General features: G+C 49.1%; 5 protein-coding genes across 5 annotated transcripts; 1 reads left to right on the top strand and 4 right to left on the bottom strand.

The window, feature by feature from the left end:
• Window positions 1-3: 3 nt before the first annotated feature.
• On the top strand, window positions 4-408 carry FPOAC1_009515 (uncharacterized protein; the record flags this gene model as incomplete). Its single annotated transcript, XM_044853941.1, has 1 exon — window positions 4-408. One exon carries the CDS (start codon window positions 4-6, stop codon window positions 406-408), a length of 405 nt encoding a protein of 134 aa, XP_044706611.1.
• Window positions 409-1,273: 865 nt separating this feature from the next.
• Window positions 1,274-4,213, bottom strand: FPOAC1_009514 (uncharacterized protein; the record flags this gene model as incomplete). The annotated part of the gene is made up of 2 exons (XM_044853940.1): window positions 1,274-2,017; window positions 2,066-4,213. The coding sequence occupies 2 exons, from the start codon at window positions 4,211-4,213 to the stop codon at window positions 1,274-1,276; spliced, it is 2,892 nt and encodes a 963-aa protein (XP_044706610.1).
• Window positions 4,214-8,172: 3,959 nt separating this feature from the next.
• Window positions 8,173-9,854, bottom strand: DHH1 (DExD/H-box ATP-dependent RNA helicase dhh1; the record flags this gene model as incomplete). The annotated part of the gene is made up of 3 exons (XM_044853939.1): window positions 8,173-9,618; window positions 9,681-9,759; window positions 9,811-9,854. 3 exons carry the CDS (start codon window positions 9,852-9,854, stop codon window positions 8,173-8,175), a joined length of 1,569 nt encoding a protein of 522 aa, XP_044706609.1.
• Window positions 9,855-11,091: 1,237 nt separating this feature from the next.
• Window positions 11,092-12,897, bottom strand: FPOAC1_009512 (uncharacterized protein; the record flags this gene model as incomplete). Its single annotated transcript, XM_044853938.1, has 4 exons — window positions 11,092-11,585; window positions 11,638-12,379; window positions 12,433-12,731; window positions 12,783-12,897. The coding sequence occupies 4 exons, from the start codon at window positions 12,895-12,897 to the stop codon at window positions 11,092-11,094; spliced, it is 1,650 nt and encodes a 549-aa protein (XP_044706608.1).
• A 1,068-nt stretch (window positions 12,898-13,965) lies between these two features.
• FEN1 (Elongation of fatty acids protein 2) lies at window positions 13,966-15,261 on the bottom strand (the record flags this gene model as incomplete). Its single annotated transcript, XM_044853937.1, has 3 exons — window positions 13,966-14,487; window positions 14,541-15,107; window positions 15,163-15,261. The coding sequence occupies 3 exons, from the start codon at window positions 15,259-15,261 to the stop codon at window positions 13,966-13,968; spliced, it is 1,188 nt and encodes a 395-aa protein (XP_044706607.1).
• Window positions 15,262-16,189: the final 928 nt, after the last annotated feature.

Genomic DNA, 16,189 nt, shown 5'->3' with positions numbered 1-16,189 from the left:
GAAATGGGTTTGTGGCCGTTCTCAAGCGAATCCCGCGCCGACGCCATCCGCTCCGGCGATGCCATTCCCAACCGTCAAGAGCGCAAGATCTGCTGGGCCGCCCGCGATGCCTATTTCAACTGTCTCGACGCCAACAATATTGTCGACGCTACCAAGGACCCTTCCGCCACTAAGCGCGCCTGTCCGACAGAGACGGTAGACTTTGAACGGGATTGCGCTGCTGCTTGGGTCAAGTACTTCAAGCAGTGGCGAGTAGCCGATATCCAGAAAAAGCGACGTCTGGATGAATTGAGAGCGCAGGGTGCCCAGGAGATGACGGTCACAACGAGCTTCGCGCCTGAGGGTGGTGCCGGGGAGAAGGGTAAGGGTGTGGAGGATATTCAAGCCATGTTGAACAAGAAGAAGTAAATGGTATGGTCAACGTCAAGAACGAGTGGTTTCTTGGACAACTCAAAATCATGGACGAAACGACCGACACGGAAAAGGCTTCATAAAGAAAGGGCCATTTGTTATACATATTGTATTATACCACTGTAAACTACCGCACCATCACCAATTCACACCTACATGTACAACTAATGCACTGCTTCACCGCGCCCTTCATTCCTGTCCTACCAGATTAGACAGCTCAAGTCTTTATCCTACCAGATCTATCGATTCCTACTACCTAAACCCTTGCATGTACAGACTGCAAGCACAGCTAGCTGATGAAAACCAAACGAGAAAACGACAATAAGTATACGACAAGAAAGAATAATCATGTGAAAGGGCCGGGCCGTGGAAGAATTGAATAATGACCAAGTGAAAATAGTGTCAAAAACAAACTGCAGCGTGCTAAACGTGGTGGTATCATCCATGTCTTCTTCTTTTTCTTAATAAAGAACCGATATCTGCACTCGCTCCCACAGGTGCTGTGCTGTCGTACTCCACGATGCGACTTGACGCAGCTGGCTCACTATCCGCCCCAGTGATCCTCTCTCCGATTCGTAGCCGACAAAGGAAATGGAATTGAAATAGACTTGCTTTCATAGGCCGAGTTCAGTATGCAAAAGGTGTAGATAAAAACAAAAAAGGAAATAGTGCATGCATGGCTGGTCAAGGAAAGGACCAGAACAAGGGGTGGTCGCCAGGTGTCTCGCTTTTCTAATGCATCATTGGTGGTTGACGATGGTTCCGTCGCTCGTCAACCTTGTGTATCTGCGTCATTCGCTTTCTTAATCGTGATTCCGTCTTTTGTCCTCCTCGACAACCCTGATCAGGTCGTGGTTGCAACTTAAGCTACCATCCGAACGCCACTGTTGTCTGTGCCATCCTTTCTCGGTAGTGGAGGCAGCTCCTTGTTAAGGCTGTCAATGCTGACCCTTTGTTGAGACGTATAGCCGTTGCCGAGAGCTGTGCCATTACCGAAACCTGCATATCCGCTATCCGCACTTCCTGCTCCAGGATAGCCAGGCTTGGGGGGAGTTGGTGGCGGTGCTCTAGTAGGCGGGAGGCTTTTGTTGAGGTCCTTGGGGAGTGTCAAAGGCCGTACCTCATTGTCATCGCGTCCGTTTTCGCCTGCCTCTTGCACCACAGGAAGGATAGGTTCGTGTTGCAGAGAATCGCGAGTGTCCTTGATAGTGCCAGTAGACAAAACTCGATCTGGTATCTGGTCCTCAGTGTAGCCATGTCTCTCTGAGCGTTCAGCCTCCCTATTGGCCTTCTCGACCGTTTCCTGCGCTTCTGGAGATCGCGGACCGGGTGGTGGAGGAGGACCATGACTTGGTACTGGAGGAACAGGTTGAGATGACCTACGACGAGAATTCCAGCTCGAGACTCTTGCCTCTGAGCGTTGCGCCTCAAGTATCTCTTGGTGCCTTCTCTCGGCCTCCCTGTGAGCTTCCTCTGTCGACATAGTGACGCCCTCAATGAAATGGTAGAATCGGTCACCATACTGGTCGGGTGGCAAAGCCGAGATTTGTGTCTTGTCACTGGACAAGCCCTTCCAGAAATGCTCGATCTTTTTGATAATTCCATACTAAAATATGTCAGTTGTGTATGTTTCGAGCGTCGGACAAGAACTTACATGAGTGAGGCAGTCGATGACTCCGAGGTAGTAAATCTCATCCCCCGGTGTGTTGTCTTCGTGGGTTGCCCTAAAACCGCCATCGTCTTGCCCGAAAACCCACCCAGGACGATGCTGGCCCTCTTGCAGCTCATCTGGCATCTTGTTCGCTGATTGACCCATGGGTACTGGCCGCTCCTGGCGAATCATCTGTCGTAGCTCCCTGGCCTTGCGTTGATTCTCTAATTTGGATGGTGTGCGAAGAAGAACTGAGTTGGGTTCGTCGTCGGGAGACTTCTCACCACCAGGGTTGAACACTTGAAGCGTCTTGTCGCGAAGGTTTTCCTCGTTCCCTCGTGCGACGTCATGTATGCCAACCAGTAATGAGTAGTCCATGATCTTAAGTCGTTTTAATAAAGCGACGTCTCGTTGTAGTTGCTCCAGAAACATGCGTTTCTTCTGAATGCCCAACTCCAGGCTTCTCTGCCGCCTGAGCCAATTGAGATCCTTCAGTGTTGCGCGAGGGTTCTTCTCCAGATCCTCCTCCCGGTAATCTCGGCCAATGGTAGATCCCTTCAAATCAAAGGTAGTGTGAATATCTCGGTGTGGGGGGAAGAGGTTGTTCATCACAACGAAGTGGATTTTCTTGCCATACGGCATCTTAACGCGGTGGAGACCGTAGAATTGCGAAAGAAGCATATTGGGGTTGTCCTTGACATGCTGGTAATATTCCTTGAGAATCTTGCGCAGGAACTTATGCTCGGCGTGGTGGATGGTTTTAATGATATACTTGTAATCTCGTGAAAAGTAAAAGAAGCTTCCACTTTTGCCAGGAGAGCCAAGCTCCGACAGTATGTACTTGCCGGTGAGTGACATGAGATAATCGGCAGGGTCTAGGTGGAAAAGAGATCGGAGGCGGCGGAAAACCCAAGGAGCGTAGTCCTTGAACTTGAAATCGTACTTTGCAGACGGTACCAGCTCATTACCGGCAATGTCAAATGTCGACTTCTGCTTAGTATCAAAATCGGCATCTGTCAACTCTCGGTCGAGTTTGGCATTCGTTCTCGAAACTGAAACACGAATACCCGTAAGCATGTTGTAGGCGGTCTCCCAGTTAGCATGAGTCTCGTCAACCTTGGTACCGACAAGGACTCGATCATCGTCCTCCTCTTCCTTTCTCCTTCGTTTACTGGCCCGCTTTTGTCGCAAAGCCTCTGCCCAGCGGAGCGCATCCTCGTCTGGCACGATCTCATCTCGAGGCCCGTCTGACTGCATTGACCGGGTTGGCCTTCGACCCATACTCAATGAAGGTCGTCGACCACTAGGGGTTCCGGCGTTAGTAGGAGAGAAGCGGCCGCTAGCCTGGGCAGTGTCCATGCCGTCCTTGGATGCACGACCTGGGACGTACTTGGGCACATCAAGAGTATGCCGTTGCTTGAGACCAGGGGGAGGAGCTTGGAGATGCCCTGTTGAGGAAGCTGCCGCACTCGAAGGGTTGTAGATTGGTGGGGATGACAATCTGTGGGCACCATTGGTACGAGCCGGCACTGTCTGCGCCGCATCAAGGTTTGTGTTGGTGAGGGAGCCTCGCGGTTCCGCAGGGACTGGTGAGGTCGCAAGCTTATGGGTTCTATCAATGCCTCCGTTCTGAGGTTTTTCAGAAACCTCTTCTGAGTGTTGAGGTTCTGATGGGAGAGGTTTTGATAAATTATTATAATGTTGATGGTTATTAGTGGAATTTGTGTTAGAATCCATGCCATTGACGTCGGAGGAATGATGGCGAGTACGGTCGGCAAGGTTTGTAGTACCGTTCAACGTGGGCTTCTGCCCAAAGTTATCGACGTCGGCGGCATCGTTGTGTCGGGTAGGGCGAGTAGCCGTAGCTGATTTTCCGTTAGAAACAGAGCTCATGCTCGTAGGCCGTGTGCCGTTACTGTTGCCATTCATATGCGCCGGTGTTGAGTCGGAAACTTCAGACGCGTGTGTAGAAGAAATGGAGCTCTCGTCAAAACGCTCATTTATGGTGTCGGATCGGGCGTGGCGGATAGAACCCCCATTCACCCTCTCCTTGTTCGCTAGACCGAACTGGTTCGTGGGATCAAGGTCGAGGATGTCGGGGTTGTTATTGTAAATTGTCGAATTGTGCTGATCGGGAAGAAACGATGGCATTTCGAGAGGAATCCTGATTGACTCGCTGGAAGACAAGACCAGCGAGTGCTGACACAGTAGATGCTGCAAGAAAAAGTGATGCTATTTCGAGATTAATCGGTAGCTTGGTTTTGGGAGGTCGTCGAGGTGTCGCCAGGATCTGTTTTCACTGGGATCCAGTCGCGATTCTTTGCTCTTGCTAACTTTGTGTTGGGTATTGACGTTGCTGCTGTAACAATGGGCGGTAGAGGTAAGAGGGAAATTGGATCGAGGGCCTTGCTGGCTGGGCGCACGGGGGAAGCTTGGCGGGTCGACCAATGGACAGGGCAGGGACACCGCGTTTGGGGGGGAGAGTTGGCAGGCGATAACGTTAAGTTGCAGTAAATAAATGACCAGAGTGGATTGGTTGTTGGTGTTGAATGAGGATAATTAAGATGTGATGGGATGAGGGAACAGGTTTCGTAGTCTACTTGGTTCCTGTTGGACTAATGTGCTGTCGAATTAGTTTGGGTGAGGTGAGAGACGGGGGGTGGTGGTGACTGGCGACTTGTGAGGCTGGGAGAAATTCGGGTTGGAAAAAAATGACGGGTGTTCCCTGGAATCTTTGTGCAGCTCCTTCCTGACTTGCCTGGCATGTACCTAAAACTGGAAATGAGGCGTCCTGTAGAAGGAAGAAGGGGCAGGAAGGGGATTGGGGGGATCCGGGACTCCGGCTGATATGAGCCCCCAGTAGACTGTCACTGGTTTTACTGGGCACAGCGTATCTAAAGGGCACTCTAATGACTCTCTCCACCTGCTGTAGCAATGCACCTGAAGCTTGAGCCAACCAACTCATCCAAAGACCCGCTGAAAGGGTTTGCGTGGCATCCATAGTCCCAGCACATCTTCCATGTCTTGGCTCATGGCTTGGCGGACGGCGTTGACACCCGATAGTGGCTTACAGAATGGGCGTTTAGCTCTTGATGTTTACAGGTACGGTTCGAGTAATATTGAAAATATACGGCGCCATCGACACAATACAGTAGTATATGCCTGTATTGAATGAAATGCTGGGGTTCATATTGAATTAGATGGTGTTGGAGTTGCAAGTGAAAGGATTTGATGAGAATAACAGTAGATCGTATGGGACCATTATCCTTGATTATCTCGTCAACTTACCTGGTTACTCGGTATCTGTAGAATAATTTGGAATAGACCAAAGCTTAGATATTAAACAACAGCACAGTATGATTAGTCAATTATCGACTATTATGTCTTGATCAACTACACTTGATGACCGAACGAGGTTATCAAATTGACTGTCTCTCATAGAAAAGAAATCATCTCTTCTGTCAATGCAATCCCTGTCACAATGCCCGTATTATTCATTCCAGGTCCTGCCAGTGGGTAAGGAGTTTCCATCTCGGCTCTTGTCTTTCAATGTGAAACCATAAGCATTGGCTTACTCTTACCATCCACAGTGGCTATAAAAGCTTTCCAACTCAAAGGAATGGCTATTGTTAGATACACGTAGCTGATGAGTACAACTGGACGTTCTTGTGCTCTATCTAAATTGAGAGTTCACCTTCATCCCCCCCCACTCCAATAGCCTCCCGTCATCTGCAGCATCCCGTCAACATCCATCACCCCAGGCACCGTCTAGCTGCACTGCCACGGGGAGACCCGCTTTCCCCCATATCCAGCTATTGTCAATTTCATTCTCGTGAACAGCAAATTATTGTCATTGAGGGATAGCGCAATGGCTAACTGGGCAAGAGAGGCCAGCTTTTCGAAAGGATTCAAGTGGCAACATGAATCTGTGGTGTTTCTAAGCCTTACCAAACTGGCAAAACGGACAGGTCAAAGAATGGCAACTGATCGCCAACACTACCGTTTTGACCAACATCGATTGACAAAGATCGTCGCCTTTGTCTTTCCACTCTTTTCTTGATGCATAGGTACTATCTAGACTACCAAGACATTTGATGTCCCCTTTGTGTCTTCACCGCTAGCACATTCCGTCATTGCTGCGAGCTGGCAATTCCTACGACATCAGTCTCGTGTGGTTGATCAACGTGATATTGCATTGAACATGAGCTTCTCGGCTTTGCATTACCATGACTGTTTCTTTCTACGCTCGGATATGTAATACTGAGACGCATGCGCATAGGTTTCATTATACGTCGTTTGTCATGCTGTACACTTGGCCATAGTCATATCATTATGTACCTATACAAGTTCTTGACCTGATTCATACATCCAACACCACCCAAAGCCAAGCTTCGGCATTTCACATATCAAACTCTGGATTCCTCTGAACAAGCTCTCCTCCTCCGCAAAATATCTCTTATATTCTTGGCTGCCTCTTCCTTCATAAGGAATAACGCATCCCCCCTGCCAAGCTATTCTGAAAAGCACGGCCCTCTCGGGGTCGGCGAAGAATGTCAAGAGCCGTGACAGATGTGGGTGTTTACTTTCTCTCAAGTATCCACCGTTTACGCAATCTTTCAACGATCCCTTGAAGCCAGCACCACATCTAAATTTTCTTGGCCTTTCGCTATCGTTCTTTGGTAGGAGGCGAGAATAAACGAAGGATGTGATTTTCAGGAACACTCTGCAAGCTAATGAAGCTTGTTGATCGATGCGTGAAATTGTCATGGCCTTGACCATGACCATAACCCTGTTGCACAATATTGCATTCCAGGTTCGCTGACTCAGCTATCGTGTTGGTCAGAGCCTCCTCAGAACTTCTTACGGTTTAATTAATAAGAGTTATTGAAAGAGTCGAGTGTCGAACGTTGACGTACAACATCGGGCTCAGAAGAAATTCTGCTGCATTTTTCTGGTAGCATGCTTCGCGAGTCCGAGTCCGATTCCTGTATATGTCCACATCAAATACGAACCACATGTCAACAACGTATTCGTCACATTACCAGTAGTCGTCACGCCGAATTGAGAAGTGAATATGAGAGGAAAGTGAGATATCTCACGGTTTTGCTCAGAAAGACTACATGCCTTACTAACTCCAGCAAACGCCGTTATGTCATGCAACACATCGTGCATGCAACGGCGCGAGCCGAGCCGGTCCAAAAGCCATCCAGTCTATCCAGTTTTCCCTCCCAAAATATTGGTTTTTTTTGTTGTTTTCCTCGCTTGATTAATTTTGTCAACGCTGTGCTGCACAACTGCAGCCATCTTGCTATCCCATCCTTCAATCTTGTTGCGCGAAACATGTTCAAATCAAGACTGTATCTTGTCCATAAGAAAGCAACAAGCAAAGATCAAGTGATTTTGCCCATGAGCATCGTCAAGCCCCTTCAAACCCACCAATACGTCTAACCGAGTGCGTCCCATCTCATGAGGTCCGTTCGTCTAACGTAGATTCGTCGTCAGGGTATCATATCCCCCATGCGCTCTGCAGAGGTACTGTTCATATCAACCACAGAAATTGCAGCCCTCAAATGCAAACCGAGGGCAACGCCATCCGCGTGAAAAGCCTCGAAAGCCTCAACTCTTGAACACCTCCATTTCCCTTCTTGCCGCACCAGTTGGCTGTGCCAGTCCCAAAGCGGGTATGTCTACCGTGGTTGATGCCTAAAGAACACCTTTTCCCTAGTTCCATTTCTCGCTCTCATTCATCATCCGTAGATATCATGAACCAAACCAAACAGAATATCAAAGCCGATGGTGATGGTACAGAGTGACAGGCTCGAGTCAAGGAAGCCACTAAGGCTATCATTCCAAGAACATGTAAAGCATGCAGTTCTGTGCCGTTTTTCTGGGTCCTTGCGTGAGGATCCATGGTAAAAGTTTCGGAGTGGTTGTGATCCATGGGCAATGAAGTCCGTTTCGCCATTCTCTCCATTCGCGGAAAATATGCGAATAATGTACAATCCAAAACTGAAATGATGACCCGGTACAAAAAAAAATCATGTCGAAAAAAGTTCATCCGTAAACCCCCCTTCTCGCCCACCTAACGCCATGCATGAGTATATGTAATATTAGGATTGGACATCGCGGGGTGGGCCGCGACCTCGACCGCCCGTGCCTTGGCCACCACGGCCACGATATCCACGTCCACGTCCACCACGGCCTCGTCCGCCATTGTTATAGTGCGGGTTGCCGTGCTGAGGGTTCTGGCTCTGCCAGTTACCCTGGCCTTGCTGAGGCAGACCAGCCTGCTGCGTCTGCTGAGGCTGCTGGTATTGCTGTTGCTGTTGAGGAGGCTGCTGACCCTGAGCAGCAGGTAGTTGGCCCCTTTGGAGGTTTGAGATGGGTCGAGGGATTGACTCGGGGTTCTCGTAAACATAGAGGCTCTTGTCGATGCTGGCGGGAATAGGCTGGATTTCGGTGCCGAGGTCTCGCTCAATGTTGTAAAGGTTGAAGCGGTCGTCCCAGTTGATCAGGTTAATAGCCAGACCAAGGTGGCCGTAACGGCCGGATCGACCGATACGGTGGAGGTAAGTCTCGGCATTCTTGGGGAAATCAAAGTTGATGACAACGTTGACGGCCTGGATGTCGATACCACGGGTGAGCAAGTCGGAACACACAAGGTTTCGGCAGACACCGTTACGGAAATCATGAAAAACACGGTTTCGTGCGTGTTGCTGCATCTTCGCATGACTGTAGAAACAAGAATAGCCAAGCTCTGTGATTTTCTTCGCCAAAAGTTCGACTCGGTTCGTGGAGTTGCAAAAGATGATAGATTGGTTGATTTGGAGCTTGGAGAAGAGAGTGTTCAAGCAATGAACCTTTTGTTTCTCTTCGACGAAAGCGTAGTATTGGGTAATACCTCTCAGTGTGAGCTCATCCATTAGGTTAATTTCGTACGGGCTGACCATGTTCTTATCGGAGAAGTCCTTGACGGATAGAGGGAAGGTGGCGGAGAAAAGCATGACCTGTCGGTCCTTGGGATGGAATTGCAGGAGCTGCTCAATGACAGGGGTGAACTCAATGGATAGAAGCTTATCGGCTTCGTCCATGATGAACATGGGGCACTCGCTAAGGTCGGCAACATTCTTGCCAGCGAGATCGAGAATTCGGCCTGGGGTACCAACCACAATATGGACAGGATCCTGAAGGCGAATAATATCATCTCGAAGGCCAGTACCACCAGTCGTGACCATGACATTGATACCGAGGTGCTTACCAAGAGTTTTGCAGACTTGCGAGGTCTGCATGGCAAGCTCACGTGTGGGGACAAGAATAAGACACTGGATCTTAGAAATCTTGGGGTTGATGCGTTCCAAAGTGGGGATGACAAAGGCAGCTGTCTTGCCAGTGCCGTTCTTTGCACGGGCAAGGATATCTCGGCCAGTTAATGCGACGGGGATAGATTCCTCTTGAATCGGTGATGGCTTTTCGAATCCTGCTTCAAAGATGCCCATGAGCAGATCTCGCTTAAGGGCGAAGTTTTCGAACTCCAAGCCCTTTGTGTTTGTAACATCCTAGAGGTCAAGGTCAGCACAGCACATGGGAATGCGCCAGAAAGGGTGATTGCAGCGTGTACCTCTGTTTGTTGTCGGTTGTCTTTGGCGGGGAGGTTGAGATTCTTCTTCCACTCGTCACTCGCGCCGGGAGAACCGTCACTGCTCGAGTTAGTCCAAGCTCACAAGGGCCGCTAGGGCGGCGCAGCGGACCTGAGTTGGGTGGATTTCAGCTTGTCTGCTAGCTGATCCGCCATTGCGTGTATAGGATCCGTCTACGGATCGAAAGAAAGTAAAGGGTGAGATATTATATGCAAAACAGCACAGAGGTCGGCCTCTCGTAGAATCGGGGGCGAGGATGGCAGCTGGTGAGGAGCTGCAGGCGTGTGTCGGTTTGTGTGGGGGGAAAGAAGTCGGAGGAAAATCGGTACGCGAACTACCCGAAAAAGAAGGCTCGGGAATGAAAAAGGGGCTTTGGTTAGTCGCAAGCGCGTAATCGAAGTCGTATGTTGAGATTGCTGGTCGTGGTCGAGTGTTTGGAGGTATGGTTCGTAGCGGAGGGAAGAAGTAGAGTAGGCTCAGTCTTGCAGTTTGAAGGTGAAGGTGACGATGGTGTGTGCCTCATTGCGGCGGAAGGCCCTGCGCTAGACGGTCACGTGGTGGCGGGGCAGCCCGGATTTTATCAACTGAACGGGATGGAACTGAGCTGAAGAGCAGGAGAGCGATCTTAGGAATTTTCTGTTACCAAAGTTGGTTAGGTTGTGAGAAGAAACGTGCTTGGATGGAAGACTCCGAGGTTTCTTATATAAAGATAAGGACAGATAGTTGCGGCAGTATAAAAGGCAACAAAGTTTACATTGGATCAGTTATACTAGATACAAAGGCAGGGCTCAACTCTAGGTATCAACTTAACTTGACAAGCTATATAAACCTTGTTCATTGAAAGCATTTGATGTGTTGTCCCTCGAAGCTTAATAGCTCGATTCGCGCGGATTCGTCAAGAAAGATAGGGGTAGGGAATTGGGGTGTTGATCAAACATCTCTCCTTGTAGAGAGTCAAATACTGATCAAGTAACTATCGGTTTCCATTCGCTATCCCTGAGGGCTGAATTGGCTCAAATGAACGACAAGCGCACCGGCAGTGTCAATTGATGGTTGTCAACGGATCATCCACCGATATCAGACCTTCCAACAAGTGAATATGGATCATTGTGTATCGCCTATCATAACCTCCAGGATCAATTGACCAATAATCATGGAACAAATAAGTGCATAAGCAACGTCAAATTCAAAGCTTGACTAGTTCGTGTCGTCACTCCTGGGTGTGCACTACAGCATGTTTGGTCCTGGTCTTTAATACTGAATCTTTGTTTTGTAAAATGGTATCCATCATTGACTAATATGGCCTCATATCCAAGCCATGGCATGTTCAACAAATACTAAAAACTCCACTATGCGGTGCAGTACTCATACAAGACCTTTAATCCCAACTCTTTAGAGTTTCATGCCTACCGCCTTTGCCACTCTCAAGCTCTGTCGCATGCTGAGATCAAGCATAATCTCTTCACTGCCACCAGGGATAGCGTATGCTCTCACATCACGATAGAGTCGCTCGACCTTGGCGCCCTGTCCACCACGAGAGTAGCTCAGACCTCCAAAGATCTGACTGGCCTCTCGGGCGCAGAACTCAAAAGTGAGTGTAGATTGTGCCTTGAGACCAGCGATGGGACCGCCAAGTCGCAGCATAGCCTCAGTCTCTCCCATGCGCTCGCACTGATAGATGAGATTCTCAAGCCAGTTGTACGAAGCCTCTATTTGGCGGGCCATATGTGCAAGCTTCATGCGGATGACAGGATGGTCGATGAGTTTCTTGCCAAAGGTGCGTCGCTTGCTGCCGTACTTGACGGACTCCTCGTAGCAAACACGAGAGAATCGAAGGGACTGGATGATAATACCCATACGCTCATGGTTGAAGTTGGTCATGATAACTGAGAGTCTGTTAGCCTGAGCCCCAAGAAATTCATGCGTAACGGAACTTACCCTTGAAGCCTTGGTTTTCCTTGCCAAGGAGGTTCTCGACAGGGACCTTGACGTCTTCAAAGGTGATATATGTTGTGCCTGAAGAAAGGACACCTTGACAAGGCATACGTCGAGTCGAAACACCCTCGCTACGCTCAATGAGAAGTAGAGACACGCCGTTCATTCCAGCCTCGCCAGTTCGTACAGCTACGGTGAAGTAGTCGGACCAGATACCGTTGGTGATCCACTTCTTCTCGCCGTTGACGATGTAGTGCTTTCCATCCTCACTCAACTTGGCCTCACATGTCAAGTTGGCAACGTCGCTACCAGCATCAGGCTCAGTGATGGCCAAGCAGATTCGCTTCTCGCCGCTGAGAATACCAGGCATGATGCGGTCCTTGAGCGCCTTCTTGCCAAACTTAATAAGAGGAGGGCAGCCGATACCGAAACCACCAATAATGTTCCAGACGAAGCCACCAGAGCCAGTACGGGACAGCTCATCGGTGATGATCATCTCGTGGAATAGATCCCACTTCTCAGCAGGAACTGACTTGACACCGCCCTTGGGAGCATATTGAGTTGGATACTTGACACCGAGAAGACCGGCGAGGTAACCACGGCGACCCATCTCCTTGTAAATCTCCTCAGGGACCTCCTTGGCCTCATCCCAATCAGTGACATGGGGCTCGATGTCGTTTTCTATCCATTCACGGATCTCAGCGCGCAGAGCAGCATGAGATTCGTTGAAGTAAGGTGAGTGGTACTGCAATTGTAAGCACTAGACTGAAGAAGGCGAATCGTTCGTGTTAAACATACACTTTGATACCAAGCAGGGTCAGCAAAGGGAATCTGGTCACCGAAGGGCTCCAAAGCCTCGGCTTCTTCCTCTTTGTCGGCAACCTCCTTCTCGGCAGTCTTGACGGCCTTGGGTGTGGGAGCCGCAGGCACAGGTGCCGCATTGGCCGCAGGTTTAGGTTCGGGAGCATTGGGCTTGGAGTCAAGAGAGCCGACCAAGAGCTGGTTCTTGTATTTCTTCAGGATTCCCTCGTTGTGGTACTTCCAGAACTGCTTGGAAGCGTCCTTGCCAGCGACGCGCTGGAGGATCTTTTTGCCGCCTAATAACGAGTCAGACGCGCATTGTGAGTGATGCTGGCTGGTCTACTCACCAGGGTGATCGTCCTGAAACTTTGTGAGGTCGTAAACATCGCCGTCGACAATTATGTACAAATCCCCAGGCTTGTTATGCGACGCAACGTCGCTTGTAGTAAAGGTCTTTGACATGATTGCGGTCGTTTTGTAATGTGGTAGTGAAGTGTGATGGACAGGGAAAGGGAAAGACAACCACTACCTAAGAGAGGAAGGATGGATATCAAAGATAAGATGAGCAACGTCAAACAGAAATATGGGAAGAATAGAAAAGAAGGAAGCAAAGATCAAAATCCTTTAATGTGATCTTTTTAATATTTTCTATGTTCGGCAAAAAAGTAGCTGGGAAGCAGGATTACAATCACATGCTCAGTGAGTGATACAGCTGCTACATGCACTAAAGGAGATAGACATGCTCCACCCCCATGTTTCTGCTGAACGGGCCTTGTCCTTCGTCTGGGGAATAGATACTCCCGTCGACGTCGAACAGAAGTTCAGGTCATGAGTCGTGCTTCTCAGGGCATTTACTTACTCGATGCGGTCATGGCCAAGATCATGTGCCATGCGCCTTTGCTGTAAATTCCGACCATGAAAAGCATGTGAAGGAGCCGCAGTAACAAAGAATTGCTCTAGCGCATGGATGCTCGCTGCGACCGTTGATGTCATAAGGAGGATGCCGAGGTACCTGACCACTGTCCAATTGGAGACGGAGTATTGCCAAATCTAGACTCCGAGGTTATGCTTCTCACGACTCGCACGCCTCACAAGGAGAATATCCCCGTGGGGGACGGCAATTAATCTAGATTGAGAATGCGGAGGGGTCCAGTATATTTACTACTTGCATATGTCTTTGAAACGCGGGTATTTCGATAGGTTCATTTTGTATAGCATAGCAGCAAACACATATATCCTGATAGTCACTATATACGCAGTAATATCGTTCACGCTACTCGTCTTCGCCAGCATATATCGAGAGGTTTCGGTTTCTTGCTGATGTTTCTTCCATTTAGCACAGCAGATATATCTCTTTAGAATCCATTGAGTACCTGATGATAACCATAGGTAAAGCTCCCAAGTGGGATGTACCACGCCTAGTAACTCCAATACGCCATTTCCGGTACCGCTGCGTAGCCTGGCTTTTTCCGTACTTCCTTCCAGTACATTACGTCTCGTTACTTAGTTAGAACGCCGTCCAAATTCCGATCACTTGGTACCTCGGGGCTTCGCCTTGGAAGCTGCCTTGTCCTTCTTCTCCTGCTTGGCCTTCTTCCTTTTCTCCTCGTTCTTCTCCTCCAGTTTTCGCTTGTGAGCTGCCTTCTCTTCTTCTGTCTTGGGAATCGGCTTGAAGAATCCCTCGAGTCGGGCTTGCTGAGAGCTCTTGAGGTTCTTTTCCAAACGAGCACCTCCACTACGAACACGGTCCTCTGAGAAACCCTTTTCGGTGACCAAGAATTTGACGAGGCCTTCCATGTCAGGCTTCTCCCACTTGAAATCACAATCGGGATGATCAGCCTGGCGCACGTCCGGCTCGAAAAATAAATCCCGTGCATCCTTGTATGGCCAATCCTCAGGGATCACATACTTCTTCTTGGGGTCGTTCTCCATTGCCTCGACAACTTTTTCTAAGGAGCCGTGGTCGCGAATCATTTTGAGGGCAGTGCTGGGTCCAACCTTGGGAATTGGGTCGAGATAATCGCAGCCGAGCAAAATGCAAAGATCGACAAACTAGATCCGGTCGTTAGCTCGAAACATAACATGCAGTGGCTAAGTGAACATACCTGCTTCCTTTCCATGTTCAGACCTTCAAGGACCTTTTCCAGGCGGATCTCCTGAATCGGCTCCTTCCTTTGCTCACTGAATGTAAGATGTCGTAGGAGGATTGGAGTGTTGAAGCAGAGGGTATCCATATCCTCACTGGCAGCTGCATACACCTTGCCCGCCTGGGCCAGGACAGCACACTGAGCCTCAGCTTCGGTGGGCGCAATGATGTAAGGAATGCCCATGAGCTTCAATAGGCGTTGGCAGTCAGCGTTGTGCTCGCGAGTGACACGGACAGTTCGTCGTGAGAACTTCTCAATATCTTCTGCTGTACCCGTCTCCTTGGCCTCCTCCAAGCCTTCGGTGGCCTCTTGTTTGCGCTGGAAACGCTTGGCCAACTCGCCAGACTTGAGCTTGGGCGGCGCACCATCGAAAACGTACAGTGGTTTGATACCGTTGTCAACCATGCGGAGAGTACGGTAAAACATGCCCATGAGATGCGATGTCGTCTCGCCGCTCTCGTTTGTGAGCTGCTGGCCTTCGGATCGTACGGCGATAAGGAAACTGTAGATACTCATTGAAGCATCCTGAGAAACTTTAAGCTTATGTTGTTTGCACCGTTTTTCATCAACTTGAACTTACAATGGCAACCTTGCGACCAAACTGGTTCTTGATCTCACTCTCCTTGATCGCATCTGGAGCTTCCTCCTTGATGATCTGGAAGAGTTGTTTAATACCCATCTTTGCGGGTTTTTTCTTCAAACCCCTTTCTTTTTGTCGAGGATGAAGTATAAAAAAAGTAATACAAGAATTTTGGTAGCGAGGGGAAAGGGTAGCTGAGCAATGGAGAAGAAGAGATGGAAGTGCACAAAAGAAAGAAGATGAACTTACGCGTGTGGGACGTCATGACGCGCCCGTCGCGCCGGAAACCGCAGGGATCTTAATTGACCCCACACCGTGACTGCCAGGAGTTGATGGAACGAGATATACGATGAAATAATGACACTTCATAAGTACCTAGGTACCTAGGTATTTAATATTCAATGGGGATGGAGACAAGATAATGCATATACTGATGATTCAAATTAGGTTCATATACAAGCTAAACATCTCATTCGCACGCTGTCAAGTAGGAGGATTGCGCATTTTCTACCAAGATGATGATTGGAGGGAGAGACTAATTAAGCATATCACAGTGGACAACTACATAAATCAAGATAAATGTATCGACGTTCAAGCTCCCAGCTCAGGTTACCACGTCCCCAGCCAACGTGTTGACCTCCGTTATCCCCAAGGCGAACCTCAAAAACTCCAGAGAATCCATCAGTCAGTAGATAACAGGACGCACCCTAAAGAGCCGGAAGGATGCTCGGAGCACCGAAACCTCTTCCCAACCCACCACTGAAGCGTCGAACAAACACACGAAGTGCTTTCTTTGATATACCGCTCGGAATACAGAGCAGTCAAGGATGATTCTCGCCTTGCGCTCCACCTTGCCGTGCGGATCATGTCACATTGATGGTTGGAAAAGTTGGACAGGAAAACGAGTCAGAATCTCACGATCGGAATCGTGACCATGCAAATGGATCGCATGTATGTCGTAGGGGTATCGTCTCGTCCCCAGCACTCTTCATTATCTCGTTCCTAACATCTAATCGCTTTAGTCAGT

This window comes from Fusarium poae, chromosome 3, assembly GCF_019609905.1.
Source record: "Fusarium poae strain DAOMC 252244 chromosome 3, whole genome shotgun sequence".
In the NCBI taxonomy this organism is placed as follows: Eukaryota; Fungi; Ascomycota; class Sordariomycetes; order Hypocreales; family Nectriaceae; genus Fusarium; species Fusarium poae.
This window is presented reverse-complemented; position numbering and strand designations above follow the sequence as displayed.